Raw genomic sequence first — 17,921 nt, 5'->3', positions numbered from 1 at the left:
CTTAAACGCCTCTATTCAAAACACTTTGGACCGTTCCTTGCCATTATTTGTATCGAGACTGTATGAATGCTCTCACATGAATACTGATTTCTTCACAACCCATTGATTTTAGCAACTGAATTGGTTTTCGTACTTGACTAAAGATGCTTGTCTTGCAGTGCAGTATTTGGTAAAGTTCAACACGGGGGGAAATATCGCTCAACCAATCAGCTGATGCTAGCTGACAGCGCAGAGGCTTTTTGTGCAGCGCTGCTGTGAAAGTGTATGAGCAGATACTGTCTCAGGCTAATGAGGTATTATTTTTCAGACAATCTAATAATTCAGAGAGTGAAAGAAGCATTATTGATTCGGGCTTTTTTTCAGATGTAATGAAGGCAAAGACTGTCTGGAGAATGGCTTTTTAGAGTGTCTGCAAACTTTTCCTGTATGCACACGATGCCAATGACAATAGCAAACTTTCAATTCACTAAAGTACTGCTGAGATAAAGCCTCGCTACCTGTTTAAAGAAGGATGTGCCATTGTTTAAAACAACAATGTGGCACAGTATGCTGCAGTCAGCTGGTTGGTTGTTTGCTGGGAGCATTCTGCTCTCTTACAGTGCCTTCTGTGATCCTTTGAGAAAGTTGTGATGGAGGAACAGCGAAAGAGAGGTGTCTTAGCATCCTTTTTTTTCTCTCGAGTGTTAGAGGTCAAATGGCTTTGAAAATACTATTCGGCCTGAGGATTATCTGGAACAATTTGCTGCAGAACAGACAAACTGTTGTACACCATAATGGGAAACACTTTGAGAGTTACTTTTGTTTTCTTTGTACACAAAAAGTCGTCTTGTAGCTTCATAACATTAGGGTTGAACCACTGATGTCACATGGACTATTTTAATGATGTCCTTACTACCTTTCTGGGCCTTGAACATTTAAGTTGCATTGCTGTCTATGCAGGGTCAGAAAGCTCTCGGATTTCATCAAAAATATTGTAATTTGTGGTCTGAATATGAATGAAGGTTTTACGGCTTTGGAATGACATGAGGGTGAGTAATAGGTGCCATCTTGTTAGTTTACGCCGCAATTCAGAGAATTGTATCTGTTGGATCCAGAACATGTAAATTCATCTATTTCTCCTGAAATAAATGAAAGTTGCCAGAGCACTGGGAGAAGAATATAGTGAACTTTATAATTATTTACACTCTCCGATATGAATAAAAAAACATCAGATTATAATTGAACGGATTAGTATGCATCGTCAGTATGTATTTTACAAACTATATATGTATTGTTTTACTAGTACTTATGTGTATTAAAATGTCTGGAACCTAAAATAAACATTATGTGGTTGAAAACACTGCATAGTTGTGATGTATGTCAAGCACTGAGTGCGCTCAACCATATTGCTCAAGCGGTTAAACCACATTTTTGGAAGCGAACATAATGAAATTTTGATCGGAGGTGGTGCTGTTACCAAAGATGAAGCATCCTCATTATAACTGCTGTTCACAAAACCACCTTTATCTTTTTCTTCTATCCTCAGAAACATCAAAAAGAAGCGGCAACAAATACTTTTTGAAGCATTTTAATGTAATCATCGGTCTTAGCTATGAACAAAAGACATTCATAAAGAGTCAGAACATGTCCCAATGGGACGACTTCCCCGTAGAGAGGAAGGAAAGAATCCTTCTTTTCCCTTCAGAGAGTGTTACTTTGGCGTTCCCTCCTCTTGAATATCAAACTGCCGGTTGGGTTTTGTGGATTCATGCATAAGCTCATAAAGCTGTCCGATCTGCTCTTCTTGAAAGTCTTTGAGTTTCTCTTCAGGTAAATCAGAGCCAAACTCCAACTTCTTGTTTCCCACCGCTTCCATCACCTGCTTCTGTAGAGTGTCTTTGTAGTTCTGCACAGAAAGACAAAAGTATTACTTATGAAAACATAGGCAACCTGTTGGAACTTCAAAGCCTCAATGTTCGTGTGCCTGTTATTGGTTCTTGTATTGATTTTACACTCAGGCACAAGTGAGGTATTCATTTGATAGAGCGCTATTGATTTACTATAACACACCGTGACAGAATTATTTATTTCTCTTTGTTGGAGATTCATTGATTGCAATTCACATGATGAAACGCAGGTCACGGGGGTTGATGGGGGATGTGTAGGATCAGGGAATCCTCTAAGGTCTAATGGAGGTCAATGCCTACTGCTCTCTCTCAGTCCGTCGAAATCACTCCATCTATATCATTGATTACCGTCTGTATGAAAGGTCCACACAGGTCTACAAGTTTTACAAAAAGTCCTACAAAACCGACATTCTTCATCTTGCTAGTAAAACTGGCCTTCAGCATATCAGAGTTGGAAGTTCTTTTTTGTTAACTTCTTAAAGAACAGTCCTTCCATTATTGACACATACTGGCTCCTCAAAGTGCATTCTTGGTGAGTTTGGTTACATTTTCAGAATAAATTCCATTTAAAAAAAGAAAAAACTATTTCCATGACGCACGGATGCATTGTTCTTCAAGGTCTACATTCTTTTGCTATTCTCACGGACCACATTTTATACTGAATGTACAGCGCCGCAATGAAAGAAATGAAAAAACATACAATGTGACCAGTGCAGTCGAATACATTCGTTTACAGAGGTGTAATAAGTACCTGAAAAGCATACTTGAGTAAAAGTACATATACCTTCCAGCGAAGATCATCAAAAGGGACTCAGTTACAAGTAACAAGTCATCAATTGCAATACAACTTTAGTGAAATTCTTAGAGTATCTGGCTTTTAACAGTAATATACTCGTATGCTGAATGTAGGCCCAAAGATGTACTAGTCCTCAACACCTAAAAGAAATGCTAGTGTGAAAAAAAAAAAAAAAACAGCTAATTTGCAAGGAGAGCAATCACATGTTTATTTTCTAAAATCTAAATAAAACTGAACACCTCAAAATTGCAATATATCAAGTTTGACTCAACAGCCTCTTAAATGTCTACAAACACTAAAGGACTTAGTTAAGCTCAAGTACTCAAAAAGTAAACCAATATTCTTCAAAAAGTTCTCAACTATGCCCTCATCTCATATGAAACACTACCTGCTACTGCACTCATATTCACATCAAATAGCCTTGTTGACAAGTTTGAGCGAGTAATGGCAAAACGCACAAGCTATAGTACCTTCAATGCCCTGTAGATGGCGATATCATTTCTTCTGTAACATAAAATGATGCAGAAAACGCGTTACTCATCACAGATGTATTGGAGGAAAGAATACATATACTTATTCAAAAATGTAGCCAAGTAGAGAGTAAAAGTTGTTAACATCTTTGACAACTACAAAGCAGCCAAAAAGAGATTTAAGTACAGTAACTAATTACATTTACTCAAATACTTTACACCACTGTTCATTTAAATGAGTCGCTCAAATAGTTTGATTCAGTCTTAGTGATTCCCTCACAGCAAGTCACCTTAAAGTCATGTCTGATTTACAGTATAATGTGTACTTACAGACAGAAATTCACTTTAGTTTTGTTGTATTGAAAAGTATTTTGATCATTTAAACCAGTGGTTCTCAAAGTGTGGTACGCGCATCACTAGTGGTACGTGAGCTTCCTTGTTATGAAAAATAATGCTTGGAGAAACATTTAATTCGCAATGCATCGGCCATATTACTTCAGGGGATATTCCATATCATAGCAACCACAGCATCTCAACTGAAAAAAAATAAAACAAAAAACGCTGCCCTCTCAAGCTGGATTTATACTTTAGCCTGTCTCCGCTGACTGCACGCGCACCTTCCCAAACGGACGAGGCTTTTATACTTGTCACGTTCGCCGTTCAAGCACTCAGAGTTGGGCTTAAATGTTAAGTACGGTACATATTCATTTAATCTTTAAGTACAGTTTTTTAACATGTAAGTACAGTACAGTTTTTATTTCACTTTTAGGTACAATATATTTTAATTTAATTAAGTTTTTTATTTACTTTGTAAATGATTGTAGTTTGGTTATCCGCAAAGTACTAACAGAATCAGTGACTGAAATCATAATCTGAACCAGATTTGTTACATACTATTCATATCCCCAATCCTTGTAAGACTCTAGTACACAGAGTCCCAAACTGCAGTACTAACCATATTTACAGCGTACCGCTGATTCTATCATATGAGCTTGGGTTTTCTGACATCTTAATTGAAACTTGTCCGTCACGACTGCTGACGATCAAACCTACAAGACATTACAGAGAGACTCATTCAGAAAAACACACTGAAAACAAAACCATTAAGAACTCTCATTCACTTTCCTAACGTCTTGGAATTTGGATGCAATTCAATTTTGGAAGCAAAAAGCCATTTGTCTGAGAAGCTTCCTCCTCTACATAATGTAATTAGATTGAACATTTGCCAAGGAGTAATATTTTAAGAATGGAGGGGATGTGGGCATGCTGAATGGCAAGCTTTTTGGTGAAGCTCACCTTCTGAATATAAACACCTCACTTCCCATCACAATGACGTAATCAGGCAACCCGTTTCATGCTTGTCTGGAATAGCCTGACTTTCTCAAGGACACAGAACTTTCGAGATCCATACAGATAAATAGATTAGCTCTATGTCCACCACTCTGTATGTACAAAATAGCTTGGAAACTACTGGTATGCTAGTAGTCATTTAGAAGATGCTTTTATCCAAAGTGACATATAGTGCAATTATTACAGGGACAATCCCACAGGAGCAACCCGAGGTTAATGAGAAGGAACCAATATACATCAAGGAAAGTCTCCAACAAAGTGTTTTGGTGGTTTACTTTCCAAAAAAAACTTTGCGCTGACTGTGAAACACCTCTGAACTATCATTGGTCCATGTTAATTACATAATGCTGTGGCACCCTACCTTCTTTGTGGGTGAAATAAGGTGGCATCCATTTAATAATTTTGATGAAATTTATAATTTATACTCACTATGTTACTTTTGCATACTGTTTTATAATGTACTACAATACTGAGGTGCAGATATTTGCCACTATTTTCACTTAGTATAAACAGCAAATAATCTATTTTTATAGCTTGTTTTCATTTTAAACGCAATAAAACATTTGTAATTTTGTTGCATTTGTCATTTTTATTAGTTTACGTCTATGCAATTTCTGTTCATTTTTATATCAGTTTTAGTTTATAGTAGATCAAGTTAAACTAAATAAAAATGAGAAATGTTGCCTTGGACAATAATTAAAAACAAGTTCCATTTTTAAATATGGTAACACTATTTCGATAGTCCACTTTAGACATTCTACTAACAGTAAGTAACTTTGCAACTACATGTCAACTAGCAGTCATTAGAGTATTAGTAGACTGTCTGCTTATTATCTTCTAACACTTTATTTTGATGGGTCCACAACATACAACATACTGACTATGAGAAACTTTGCAAGTATGTCAACTTATTCTACTAACCCTAAACCTATACCCTAACAGTCTACTCTGAGAGTTAGTAGACATGTAGTTGCAAATTAATGACAATTAGTTGACATGTAGTTACAAAGTTACTTATAGTTAGTAGAATGTCTAAAGTGGACTATCGAAATAAAGTGTAACCTTAAATATTTTATTTTCCTTCAGTAAAAGTTGATTTTATTTCAAGTAACAAAAATGTTTAAAATTATGGTTAAAGTTTAAGTTGCAGTTATACAGCTATAAAATAACCATGCTTACCAAGTGTGGTTGTGATTGGTTGCCTGCTGGTTGTCATAAGGTTTTAATGGTGTTCTGAATGGTTTTTAGCATGTTGCATCAAGGATTAATATGGTTTTCTGGTCCCTCTATCAAAATAAGTCTATGGAATTTATTCAACAAATGTATCGTCCACCAGGTGAAAACGGCAAAGCCATATATAAAAAACAGAACTTTCACTCCGTCACATTCTGTTTCTCTTCTTTTCTTGTATTCCTCAGGGAAGGCTTGTCTGTTGCAATGCGGTCGATTTATTAGGCGATGAGAAGTCCCCTGGGCCCTCTACTGTAACTGGATTAAAGTGAACACTCAGTGCTCCTAATCACATTTGGAAGCTCACTCTTTGCCTGTTCCTGGCTCCGTCGCCCTTCCTTGTTTTTTTTTTTGTTTTTTTTACCCAGCAGTGCTTTGAAAAGTGAGACCCTACAGTGATTCACTCACCTCCTAATGAATGAGCGGGGAGGGGGTTCTTAAACACACATCAGAGTGGACTCCACCGTTCACAGAGCAGAGACCGTGTGAAGTACTTCAAAAACCTAGTGAGCTGCCCACCTAGACAACATCTCAAAGGGGGTTTCTGCTCACCCTCATGTCATCCCAAACCTGTATGAGTTTCTTTCTTCTGCAGAACACATAAGCCGATGTTTGGAAAAATGTTGGGAAACAAACACTGGAGCCCACTGACATGTCAAACAAACATTTTTATCCACAAAAGAAAGTAAGTTTGAACCAACATATGATTTGTTTCATGATATGAACAAGTAAATGATGACAGATTGTTGGGTGAGAGATTCCCTTTAAAGCATTAGCCATTTTCCTGACACCAAAACGCTCTCAACCGGTTGATTCGGGAGGACCCAGGTTTTAAGTGATGACCTAATATAATACTAAAATGGTTTATTTCATAAATTGTAAATAGAGTTGAAATGGTTTCATGCTCTCTGAAATCACTCAATCACATTGTAGCCACCACAAAACATATTTTTGCCTTGCCGCAAGTGACCTCAATTCCAAAGCAGTTCAATCAAATAAAAAAGTGACCCATTTTACAATTTTGGAATATCACGTGGTTAACTTAGTACTGCTCATGTCAAACTCTACTTGAATCCTGTATACCTATGAGTCAGGAGTGTTTCCTCAGAAGAGGCAAGGGAGGCAGTGTCTCTTCAAAATGTTAGATGAGAGAAAAAAATTCAGTACAAATGAGTACAAAAATAAAACAATAGCTATATTACACAATATTTAAAAAAAAAAAAAAAAATCACTTGTTTTTCTAAAGAAAAATTGTCCAACAGCGACACCAGCAGGTAAAATTTCAGTGGGAGTTGGCGTCTCTCTTGCCTCCCCTGAGCCCATTGAGTTTTAACTAGTGCTGTCAAACAATTAATCGCATCCAAAATAAGTTTTTGTTTACATAATATATGAATTTATAGTGACCTATAGTGAGAGACCTCCTATAGTGTGTGGTGAGTTTGGTGGGGTGTAATTAAAAATAAATGGGGGAAAGTTACATGAGAGGAGGCAATGCCTCCATCGCGATATGATTGGATATGACTGGTTATATTCGGCTGTGATTGGTTCATATGATAAATCCCGCCTCTTGTGGTTGTGCATGTTCATAAAGCAGTCTGAATGAACAATATAAATGGCATTAATGGGAAGACTAATTTAAAAAAGTAAACAACTCACACACTTAGATATAACTTGGCTTTAATGAATAGAATATTGATTATATTGTTAATGTAAAAATATATAAATATATTTTTTCCTGATAGTGTAAGGACTTTGAGGACTTTGCCTCCTCACCCCAGCACATCAGTTGAATTCACCCACAAATTAAAAATCTGTCATCATTTACTCACCCTGATGTCATTCCAAACCGATGTCATTTCCTTTCATCTATGCAAAACAAATGGTGAATATCCTGGCCACTCTTTTCATTACAATTAAAGTGAAACTGGAGCTGTCAAAATGAATGAAAGAAGAAACATCTTAAAAGTGACTTGAATGCTACGTTCCAGGTCTTCTGAAGTCATACGACAGCTTTGCCAAGAAAAAGACCTAAATATGTAAATATGCTAAATATGAAATAATTAGTGAAGTCTGATTAATTAATAAATTGTTCTTTTGAGGCAAATATTTTCAATGAATAGCATTATCCATTTCACAAAACCACTCTGGATGAATCTGTAGTCGAGTTTAACTCAAACAATGATCTAGTCGAGGACAATCTATCAGTGAACAATGACTTCAATTTCCTTTTTCTCACACAAAGCTATTGTGTGACAGGATTGGAACAACATGAAGATGAGTACATAATCGGGTGAAATTTTTGGGTGGACTATCCCTTTAAGGTCTACTTTGTGTATTCTATTACTTTGTTTACCTTGTTCTGTAACTGCCTAGATGTATATCTGAACTGCTGCAAAAAAATAGAATTTCCTCCTGACAGTCAGAAGCTCATTTTGGAAGGAAGTGTACATGTCCTTCTGTACAAGAACAGAGCGACTCTCATTACCTGCAAGTGTGTGATTTTTACCCTCTTAAAGAATATCTGTTACTGTCATTACCAATCCAGGAACAGCGCGTTCTCACACTGCACGAAAAATGCAATAATGCAATAAGAGTCAGCTTTGTCCACACTCATGTCAGAGCTGCTGACACTGAATCATACTGCAGGTGTAATTCGTTTTGTGAAGTTTGACTGTTAAAAAAGCATCCCCAATTTCCAGGCGTAGAGTAATAGAAGATCAGCATCATTGCACCTTGAATGCATGCTGCTGCATGTTCAAGTGGAGTTCATGCATTGAATTTAATCTTTGGATTTGTCACAGAGATTTTCATATGAGCGCGACATCAGTGCTCTCATAAACGGCACGATTCTGTCCTCACAGAACTGAAATTAAAAAAAGAACTCTTATCAAGGTGATGCTGGATTAAAGTGTAATTGATGTACACAGATGGTGTCTGGACACGGTTGTGCTCCCTGAGAGAAAAGGATTTGTTAGTTAAGGGTAATGGATAAATTGCATTAAGTTTTCATTCTGCTGGAGAATTTATGAATGTGCTGCCATCGTGTGGAAAGCCTTCAGCAAAGGCCTGAGTTTTCCTGACTCATTAAGGAACTGGAGATTTGGTAACATCTCTTGTAAAAGCAGTTCCTTTTGCAATGCAACGGTTTCCGTTTAAAATTTATGCACATTCATACCCATCTTATCACAATGGCTGCTGACAACCTAATCGAGATGGAAAATGCTAAATAGGATGAGGATGAAGATTAATAAGAGATTATTTACATGTGAGAATTGTGATATATAGTGACATGTATGGATGCATGATATATCAGTACCATATTGGATACTGTGTTTATTTATTTGAGTATTGGTTGATATTGGATAAACTGTATATCAGTCAGTTTAGATATTTACCGTAATGCTCTTTTAACTAACCCTAACCCTCATCTAATTAAAGTTCACCTACAGTTACATCTTTAAAACTACTATTAATTAATAAACAGTTAAATGTAATAATGTAACAAATGTCAAAATGAATCTCTTTTTTCATGATGTACAACACAATGTGTTGATACCCTAAACTCACTTGTAACATTAAAATGACTGATTTTAGTTTTTAAAGCGTATTTACACAAAATAGTTAAAAAAGTTAATACTGTCCTTTTATCCATTGTTTTAATTTTGTGCATCCCTACTATTTGTAGTGAATATGCACTTCTACTGTACTTCAAATCTTAAAGTATATTAAATCGTTAAAAAAGTATAATTAAAAATCTATAAAAATATAAAATATATTTTGAAAAAAATATATTAATAATAATAATAATCATCATCAATATCTTATATATCTAAGTGTACTTTGAAATAAATGTCAAATTAAATTTCACTTAAATTAATTTCCATTAAAGATGCAGTATGTAAGTTTTGCCTCTTTGTCGCCATCTCTGTTTGAAAACCTAGAATTCCAGCCTTGCGGGGAATTATCTTCCTTGCGTGGGGTTGTGAGTCGGCACGGCTCCAGCGAGGATGAATCTAATGTTCTGAAGAGTATGCGTGGCAGTCAGTCACCGCACCGGTGTGGATATTTACTGTACTTCGCGATAACAGATTCTAGCCTACGTCTTGGAATATATCACCCAAATAAGAATTGTTGCCGGATATTGTCATCTGAACAAGTAAGTAAGTCTGCCATGTTTGTTCTGACCAACTGTTAGAGATCACCGACCAGCCGATCCAAATAATGATCCATAAGACAGGACTTACAATGAGCTGGGTGATTTTATTTACAAGTGCAGGGGTGAAATCCAAACAAACGTAGAAGCACAACGGAAAATAAACACTGAAACAGAAAACAAAACTGTACCATATTTTCAACACTACTCACTGCAATTGTGAAAACATTAAAAAGGCCGGAGCCACAGTTAGCACTCGTACACCTATTGAACTCTGGCAGCCAATTTATAATCATGACTCCTCCCCTTCCTGGATCATACCAAAAATCGGCAAGTTAAAGCATTTCTATGCTATTCCAATACATAAAAACACAATACAATCTACAACATAAACATAAATACACAAAACAAAAAAATACAAAACACTGTACTGAAAACATAACTACACCCAAAGAATATTCTGACACATACTAACACAAACACTTTACAACAGTCTACTTATGATGTTATCAGTGCCAGCATTTAGACCGTGTAGTGCGATATGTTGCATGCGGTATGGGTGTATGCATGTGCATAGTCTCATGGTCACGAGGTCACTCTGTGACATTACCTCACCATTCCCTTCGACACCCATGTGGTGTCCTGGAGAGGAAATCTGCTGTGCAGTTCTGTTGTCCTTTACGGTACACAAATTCAAACTCAAAAGGCTGCAGGGATAGAAACCAACGTGTAATCCTAGCGTCAGTGTCCTTCATGCGGTTGAGCCATATTAAGGCTCGATGGTCAGTTTTTAAGGTAAATTTCCTGCCTAGCAGGTAATACTTGAATGAGTCCAATGCCCACTTCACCACTAAACACTCCTTTTGAATTTCAGAATATTTAGTCTCTCTTGGCAAAAGTTTGCGGCTAATGTAAGCCACAGGGTGCAATTGGTCTATCTGTTCTTGAAGAAGTACGGTACCTAAACCATACTCTGAGACGTCGGTTTGTATCGTGAATGGTCGATCATGGCTCTGCAATACTGGCTCCTTGCACAGAGTTTCTTTCAAGTCAACAAATGCTTTTTCACAGTCTTCAGTCCAAATGACCTTGTTCGATTTGTCTTTTTTTTTCGTCAGGTCAGTAAGACCGGTCTGGAAGAAAACTGTGGAATGAAACGTCTATACCACCCCACCAGCCCAAGGAAAGAGCGGACTTGTTTCTTAGTTGTTGGCTGTTTAGCGTGCTGAATGGCTTTGAGTTTCCCTTGCTGAGGGCGAATTACCCCATGTCCCAACACATGTCCAAGGTAAACTGTCTCTGATTTGGTGATGCTGCATTTATCAGGGCAGATGGTAAGGCCAGCTGACCTGATTCTTGTCAAAATTTCACTGAGATGTTGCAAGTGTTGTTCCCAGGTCTCGCTAAATATCATTATATCATCTAGGCAGGCTGCTGCAAAGGTTTCTGTCTCTCTGAGGATGTGGTCCATCATCCTCTGGAATACCGAAGGTGCCTCATGCAAGCCAAAAGGTTTACATAAGACAGAATGTTTCACTTGCAAGGTTTATCCTTCTCCTCCCAGCTGGTTTTCAGGACGTCTAGCGGCCCTCTTACTTGATGGGCAAATAGAAGTTCAAATGGGGCGAATCCCATAGATCAGGGGTGTCAAAGTCAGTTCCTGGAGGGCTGCAGCCATCTAGTTTTCAAATAAGCCTGAATGACTTGATTAGCTGGATCAGGTGTGTTTAATTAGGGTTGCATCTAAACTCTGCAGAGCTCCGGCCCTCCAGGAACTAAGTTTGAAACCCCTGCCGTAGATGCTTGTGGGACTTTGCGATAAACGAAAAGCAGGTGCGGTAGCCATTTGTCCCAGTCTCAGAAATGAACTTCATTAGCATGCTTTTCAAAGTTTGGTTTCTTTCCCAACTTTGTCAAAACACTCTGCTAGTGTAACATCATCTCTTTGCGTATGTGCTAATTCATTTGAAATGTTGAAACTCAACTCAGTGTCTTCAGACTCCTCTAGCTCTACATTGATCTGCTGTGAAGCCTGCATTAATTCAGTTACCTCATTTCTACGCTTCAGCATTCTCCGACTAACTTCACATTTTGTGTCAGCTTCTATATCAACATCAGCAAAGGGCAATTCACGGAGTGTATCTAGCTCTGTGTCCTGTGTCTGCCTTAGTTTTTTAATGGTGGCAGGTATACTTGAAGTGAGTATGTAACACAAATGAGCGGTCTTGTGCTTTCTAACTGAGCAATGAGGACTCGTATGGCCCGGCTCTGCGCAATTATAGCAAACAACATTGTCTTTGTCTACTGACTGACACATTAACACAAAAGGTCTGGGATTAAGGTGGGTGGATTTAATAATCTGTGTTTGCTGTTGTGAGTGTGTACTACCCCCCGACTCCACAGACTTACCTCTTTTACTTTGCTGAATGCCAGCAAAGCGAAGGGATATCGAAGAACCTTTTCTTGCCGTGAGGTATGACTCAACCAGCAGGGCTGCCTCCTCGGTGGATACCGGATTCCTCTCTTTAACCCACGTGCGAACCTCCGGGAACAACACTCATGTACTGCTCCAGCACCAGTCTCCATTAATTCCTTCTTTGTCACTGTCTCCAGCCGAACCCACTTTGAAAATGAGTCCTGAATCGAACGTACAACTCCATCGGCAACTCATTCGCTGGAGTATTCAAAGCACGGAACTTAATTCTATAAGTCTCGGTATTCACTTCATATTTCTTTAAAAGTACCTCTTTCAGCTTGTCATAATCCATAGTAGTATCAGGCGCCATAGCAACAAATGCAGCTCCGGCTTTCCCTGTCAACAACGGGACCAAATGAACCGCCCAGCCTTTGGCCACAGATACACTTCAGCCAGTCACTCAAACGTGGTTAGATACTGCTCTATGTCGTCATCCTCCTGTAACTTGGGCAACAACATACCATATCCCAGCGTCTGTACAGCTGAGCCGTCACTCCATGTCTGACGTTGTCTACATCCGCCTGTAACTGGTTGATTTGATGAGTGAGGACTTTAAACTGTTGCTCTCTTCTGGACATTTCCCGCTCCTGCCTTTCGTCTCGTTTATTCTGAAATTGCATGAATGCCTGAAACATGCCCACCAATGCATTGATCGCTGTATCACTCGAGGCTATTGTTGTGCTCGTTGAAGTTGGCGCGTTCCGTTCAGTTGTGTCACTCGCTGCACTCTGCACCTCATCGACATATCAAAACCTACACTTCTGACACCATCTGTTAGCGTATCAAATACCCAAAAAGCAATTCTTTAAAATACAAAGAATGTAAACCCAGGCTATCTGTAATCAGAAGCATATTTAAAACTGGAATATAATTTAATTTCATTCACATGTGTTTCATAAACACACAATCCTTTCTGGATCACAATCCACCATCAAAATGATACATTTAATTATTCTAGCTGCTGTGAGAAAAGGCTATAAACGATCTGCCATCTGCAGGATCCTCACGTGCGATAGCCTACTAGCCGGGACAACTTCTTTATGTTTACAAATGTGACGTAATGACGCAGTGCCATGCTCGAATTTCCTGCTAAAACCTACCTGTACCACTCAAATTAGAAAACATTATTATAAGCTTACTGTTGTGAATCAGGCTAAAGTAAGGTGATAGTTTTGAACACTGGCTGGTTATGTACTTGCTCAAATATTTATTTCGGATCACTTTTAACCAAAAAAAGTTACGGATTGCAGCTTTAAAGACAGGAACATGGGAGATATTTGGAGGCTGCAACACCCTACAGATAAAGAATTTTCATTTTACTCTCAGATCATAAATCGTATATTGACCATTTTTTGATTACTTCTGAGCTTGTGCCTAGTATAATTGATACACAGTATCACAACAGGTTGATTTCAGATCACAGTACCATTTCTATTCAATTTAAGGATATTTTGTGGAAGCAAAGTTATCATTGGCGGTTTAATCCATATCTTCTACAGCAGGGATCTTCAAATCTGGCCCACAAGATCCACTTTCCTGTAGAGTTTAGCTCTAACCCTAATCAAACACACCTGAGCATGCCAATCACATCTTCAGGATCATAAGAAAATCACAAATAGATGAGTTTGATCAGGGTTGGAGCTAAACTCTGCAGCGCATTGGCCCTCCAGGGCAAGATTTTTAGAAACCCTGATCTAAAGGATCCATCTTTTGACAAATATATTGGTACTAAACTTGATTAATATTTCTTTACCAATGATAACAGCTTAGTCTCAGTCTTATGGGACACCCTTAAGGCAGTCATGAGAGGCCACATTATTTCATTTGAAGCAGCCAAAAAGAGAACCAATAATAACATTAATGGAAATTGAAAATGTACTTCCCATATTTGAACAGGCATATAGAAGCTCTGGATCACAAGAGGATTACAACAAAAGTTTGAAGCTAAAATATGAATACAATTCCATTTTAGGTAAAATAATTGAGGGCCTCCTACTTAAACTGAAACAGATCGATAAGGTGATAAGCCGGGAACTCTACTGGCAAGACAGTTAAGAGGGGAGTAAGCAAAACAAGCAATCCATAAAATCGAAAAGGCAAAGACCAATCAGATTAGAGAATTTTATACTGATATCCATTCCACAAAATGTGATGCTAGCCAATTAGATTTTGATGCTTTCTTTGATAGTCTTAACCTAGTTCAACTTAGTGAGGCTTCAAAAGAGGAGTTAGAAGATTTGTTCACTGAAGCAGATATATTGGGGGCCATTAAGTCCTTCCCGTCTGGTAAAACACCAGGACCCAATGGCTTTGGATGTGAATTCTATAAAGCTTTTGGTTCAAAATTAGCCCCTTAATTTTTGAGAATGACTAATGATTCTTATAAAAAATTATAGTCTTCCGAGATCATTATATGAGGCCAATATTTCTGTACTTTAGAAGAGAGGAAAAGATGACACTGATCCAGCCAACTACAGGCCTATACCGCTTTTCAATTTTGATCAGAAAGTAATACCAAAAGTACTGGCTAATAGATTAGGCAAACATATTGCAACAATAATACATCCAGATCAAACTGGGTTCATACCTAGCATGTTCTCTTTTTGACAATGTCCGCCTTCTTCCAATTGGTCCAGAAGTGAATTTATGCCACTTTCTAAGCATACAAATCCCAATCACTTTGGTTCTTTGCCTTTCGAACTAGTTGAAGATCACTTCACTTATCTTGGCCTAAAGATTCCAAAGAAACCTAAACACATATTTAAACTGAATTTATCATCAATGATTGATAAAGTAAAGGATAATACTGGTTGATGGAGGCTACTTCTTTTACCAATGGTTGGAAAGATCAATGCTATTAAAATGATTATTTTACCACAGATTCTATACCCTTTTCAAAATCTTCCCATTTATCTACCCATGTCCTTCTTTAAACTTTTAGATTCAATTATCATGCCATTTATCTGGGCCTATAAAACTCCCCGCATAACAAAAATGCATTTACAAAAACCCACAAAGATAGGAGGCTTTGGGCTTCCAGTATTCAAATTTTACTATTGGGCAGCAAATGCTAGAGCTCTATCCTACGGGCAGAAGGGTCTTCTTAGTGAAATTTCTTCTATAGCTGATCCACTATGGCTTAGGATAGAGACAATAACCCTAACTAAGTCTTGTCTTCCAGTTCTACTTTTCTCAAAGGTGTCTCCATCAAAATCTATTGGGAATGATTTTTATGATAAAAAATTCAATACGAATATTAAACCAAATAAGAAGATATTGTACTTTGCCTGATGTCTCTGTTCATACTCCAATTGCTTGCAATCATTTGTTTAAGCCATCAGAAGTTGATTTGGGGTTTGCTGCATGGAGAAGCAAAGGTTTAAAGTTCATTGGGGATCTCTATGTAGATGAAATGTTTGAATCCTTTAGTCAATTACAGTCTATATTGAATCTTCCTGGGTCTGATTTCTTTCGGTACAAATAAGGCATTATGTTAAAGAAGTCAGCAGTCAGGTTGTTAGCAAACCAAAGACTAATACATTTGATGAATATATTATGTCAATCCAACCTCTAGACATTTGATCTCACAATTTGTTAATGTCTTCCCAATGCCTGTAAACACAAACCACCTAAAAGAAGATTTTGGCGTAGACTTGTCTGATGAAATATAGAATGATTGCCTCCAATATTGTTCAATAAACGCCAATATACAACACTATTTCTCCAATATGTGATAGATGTAAAGTGACAAAGGCCAACCTATTGCATCTGTTCTGGTTTTGTACGAACCGGTTTGATTTTTAGAGTAGCATATTTGACTTTTTTTTCAAAGGGTTGTGAAGCCTGATCCCATTCTAGCAATTTTGGGGACTTCTGAGGGGACTTCTGAACATTTTTCAAGCTCTCAACAACAATCACTGTTGTTGGGTATGGTTCTTGCCAAAAAGATAATACTTTTAAACTGGAAATCTTCAGATGCTCCTTTTTTCAAAACCTGGTTGTCCGAGTTGTTCCATGTTACCCGATTGGAAGGTATACGTTTATTGGAGCCCAAACTACATGGTCGATTCCAAGATGTATGGCAGCTCTTCCTTGATTTCGTCAAGCCTGTCTAATCTACTTTTATGTAAAACTCTTCCTGCTTTATTCCAACAATCCATGTTAGCCCATTCCATCCCTTGTTTTTTGTTTGTTTTGTTTTTTTGTATTGTATTCTATTGTATTATATTGTTTAAATATTTTGTTTTGTATGTCATTGTAAAAAGTTTAATATCTATATATATATATATATATATAATCATTGTTTAAATATTCTTTTGCTATGCTAAAAGAATAAAATTCCTAAAGTGTACAATTATTTTACACGAGTGCAATATTACAATAATTTTAATGTGTTAGCTACCATACTAAAGCACATGTACAATTTAACTAGTGTGTTGTTCATTATTACATTGAAAGTTATTATATTTGAAATGTACTAAATTGCAACTTCATGATGTGTAATTCAAATTAAGTTTAACTAGAAATGATATTTTTCAGCATTTTCAGTGTCCACAAACATTAACATTAAGTTTGCGCTTTAAAGAATATCTCCATTCCTCTTTAAAAGTATGCTAAAGTGAACTTGTTTTTGGGCAATGCTACATGTAACTTATTCATGTCACTGACTAAATATCAGTCCAAAAGGAAATGATAGATTTATGTCTTAAGTGTTTTACAACACTAAAGGTATCACACCAATACATGTGCCATTGAATTCAAATATTTTATCAGTGGAAGGCCTACGGGCTTGATGCAACCTATGTGATTTAAATGCATTAGTTTTCTCTGCAGTCAAGTGACACTGACAGCAGCAGGTTTGTCTTACCTGCCATTCCGCCATGAAGCGTGTCGCCTCTTCAGCTGATGCGGTCTTGTGTCTTCTGAACTCGTCTTTCACATACTGATCACCCAAAGCCCGCAGGTCTATGGGCATGAAGCGGTGCAGCAGCAGGATCCTCTTATACAGAGACCTTACAGCTGATACATGAGCCATAACTTCAGTCTGTATCTGACAGTAAACTCTAGATATGACAAGCGCGTCCTGTTTGAACACAGCAACAGCCCAGAACGAGTGCTAAAAAACTAAACCCAAGGCTTATGAGAGAGGTGAGCCTATCCAATATGAGATATTATAAAAGGTTTCTACATTCCATTTATTACCTAACCGTGCTGTCCTTGTGTATGTGCAGACTTCTTCACCGCAGCGCCGCGAGTGTAAGCAGAGCTGCTGCTGTCCTCTGTTGGTGATTGGGATGTATTGCAAAAAAATAAATAAAAATCAAAATGTTGAGAAAATCGAAGTTCTTAGCCATGCATATTTCTAATCAAAAATTTACGGTAGGAAATTTACAGACTATCTTTATGGAACATGATCTTTACTGAATATCCTAACGATTTTTGGCATAACATTTTGGATACAATGCATTGTTGGCTATTGCTACAAATATACCCGTGTTCCTTATGACTGGTTTTGTGGTCCATGGTCACTTATGTCCAGAAATATTTAAACATGTTAAAG

The 17,921-nt window shown here is 37.5% G+C and overlaps 1 protein-coding gene across 1 annotated transcript; it reads right to left on the bottom strand.

The window, feature by feature from the left end:
• Positions 1 to 1,559: 1,559 nt before the first annotated feature.
• Positions 1,560 to 17,619, bottom strand: LOC306884900 (succinate dehydrogenase assembly factor 3, mitochondrial-like). Its single transcript, XM_079441139.1, has 2 exons — positions 17,229 to 17,619; positions 1,560 to 1,885 (listed from the first exon to the last, which is right to left on the bottom strand). Exons 1-2 carry the CDS (start codon positions 17,394 to 17,396, stop codon positions 1,691 to 1,693), a joined length of 363 nt encoding a protein of 120 aa, XP_079297265.1. The 5' UTR covers positions 17,397 to 17,619; the 3' UTR covers positions 1,560 to 1,690.
• Between the last annotated feature and the right edge of the window lie 302 nt (positions 17,620 to 17,921).

This window comes from Barbus barbus, assembly GCF_936440315.1.
Source record: "Barbus barbus genome assembly, chromosome: 19".
Lineage (NCBI taxonomy): Eukaryota > Metazoa > Chordata > Actinopteri > Cypriniformes > Cyprinidae > Barbus > Barbus barbus.
Note: the sequence above shows the minus strand (reverse complement) of the source record. Positions and strands in the feature narration are given on the sequence as shown.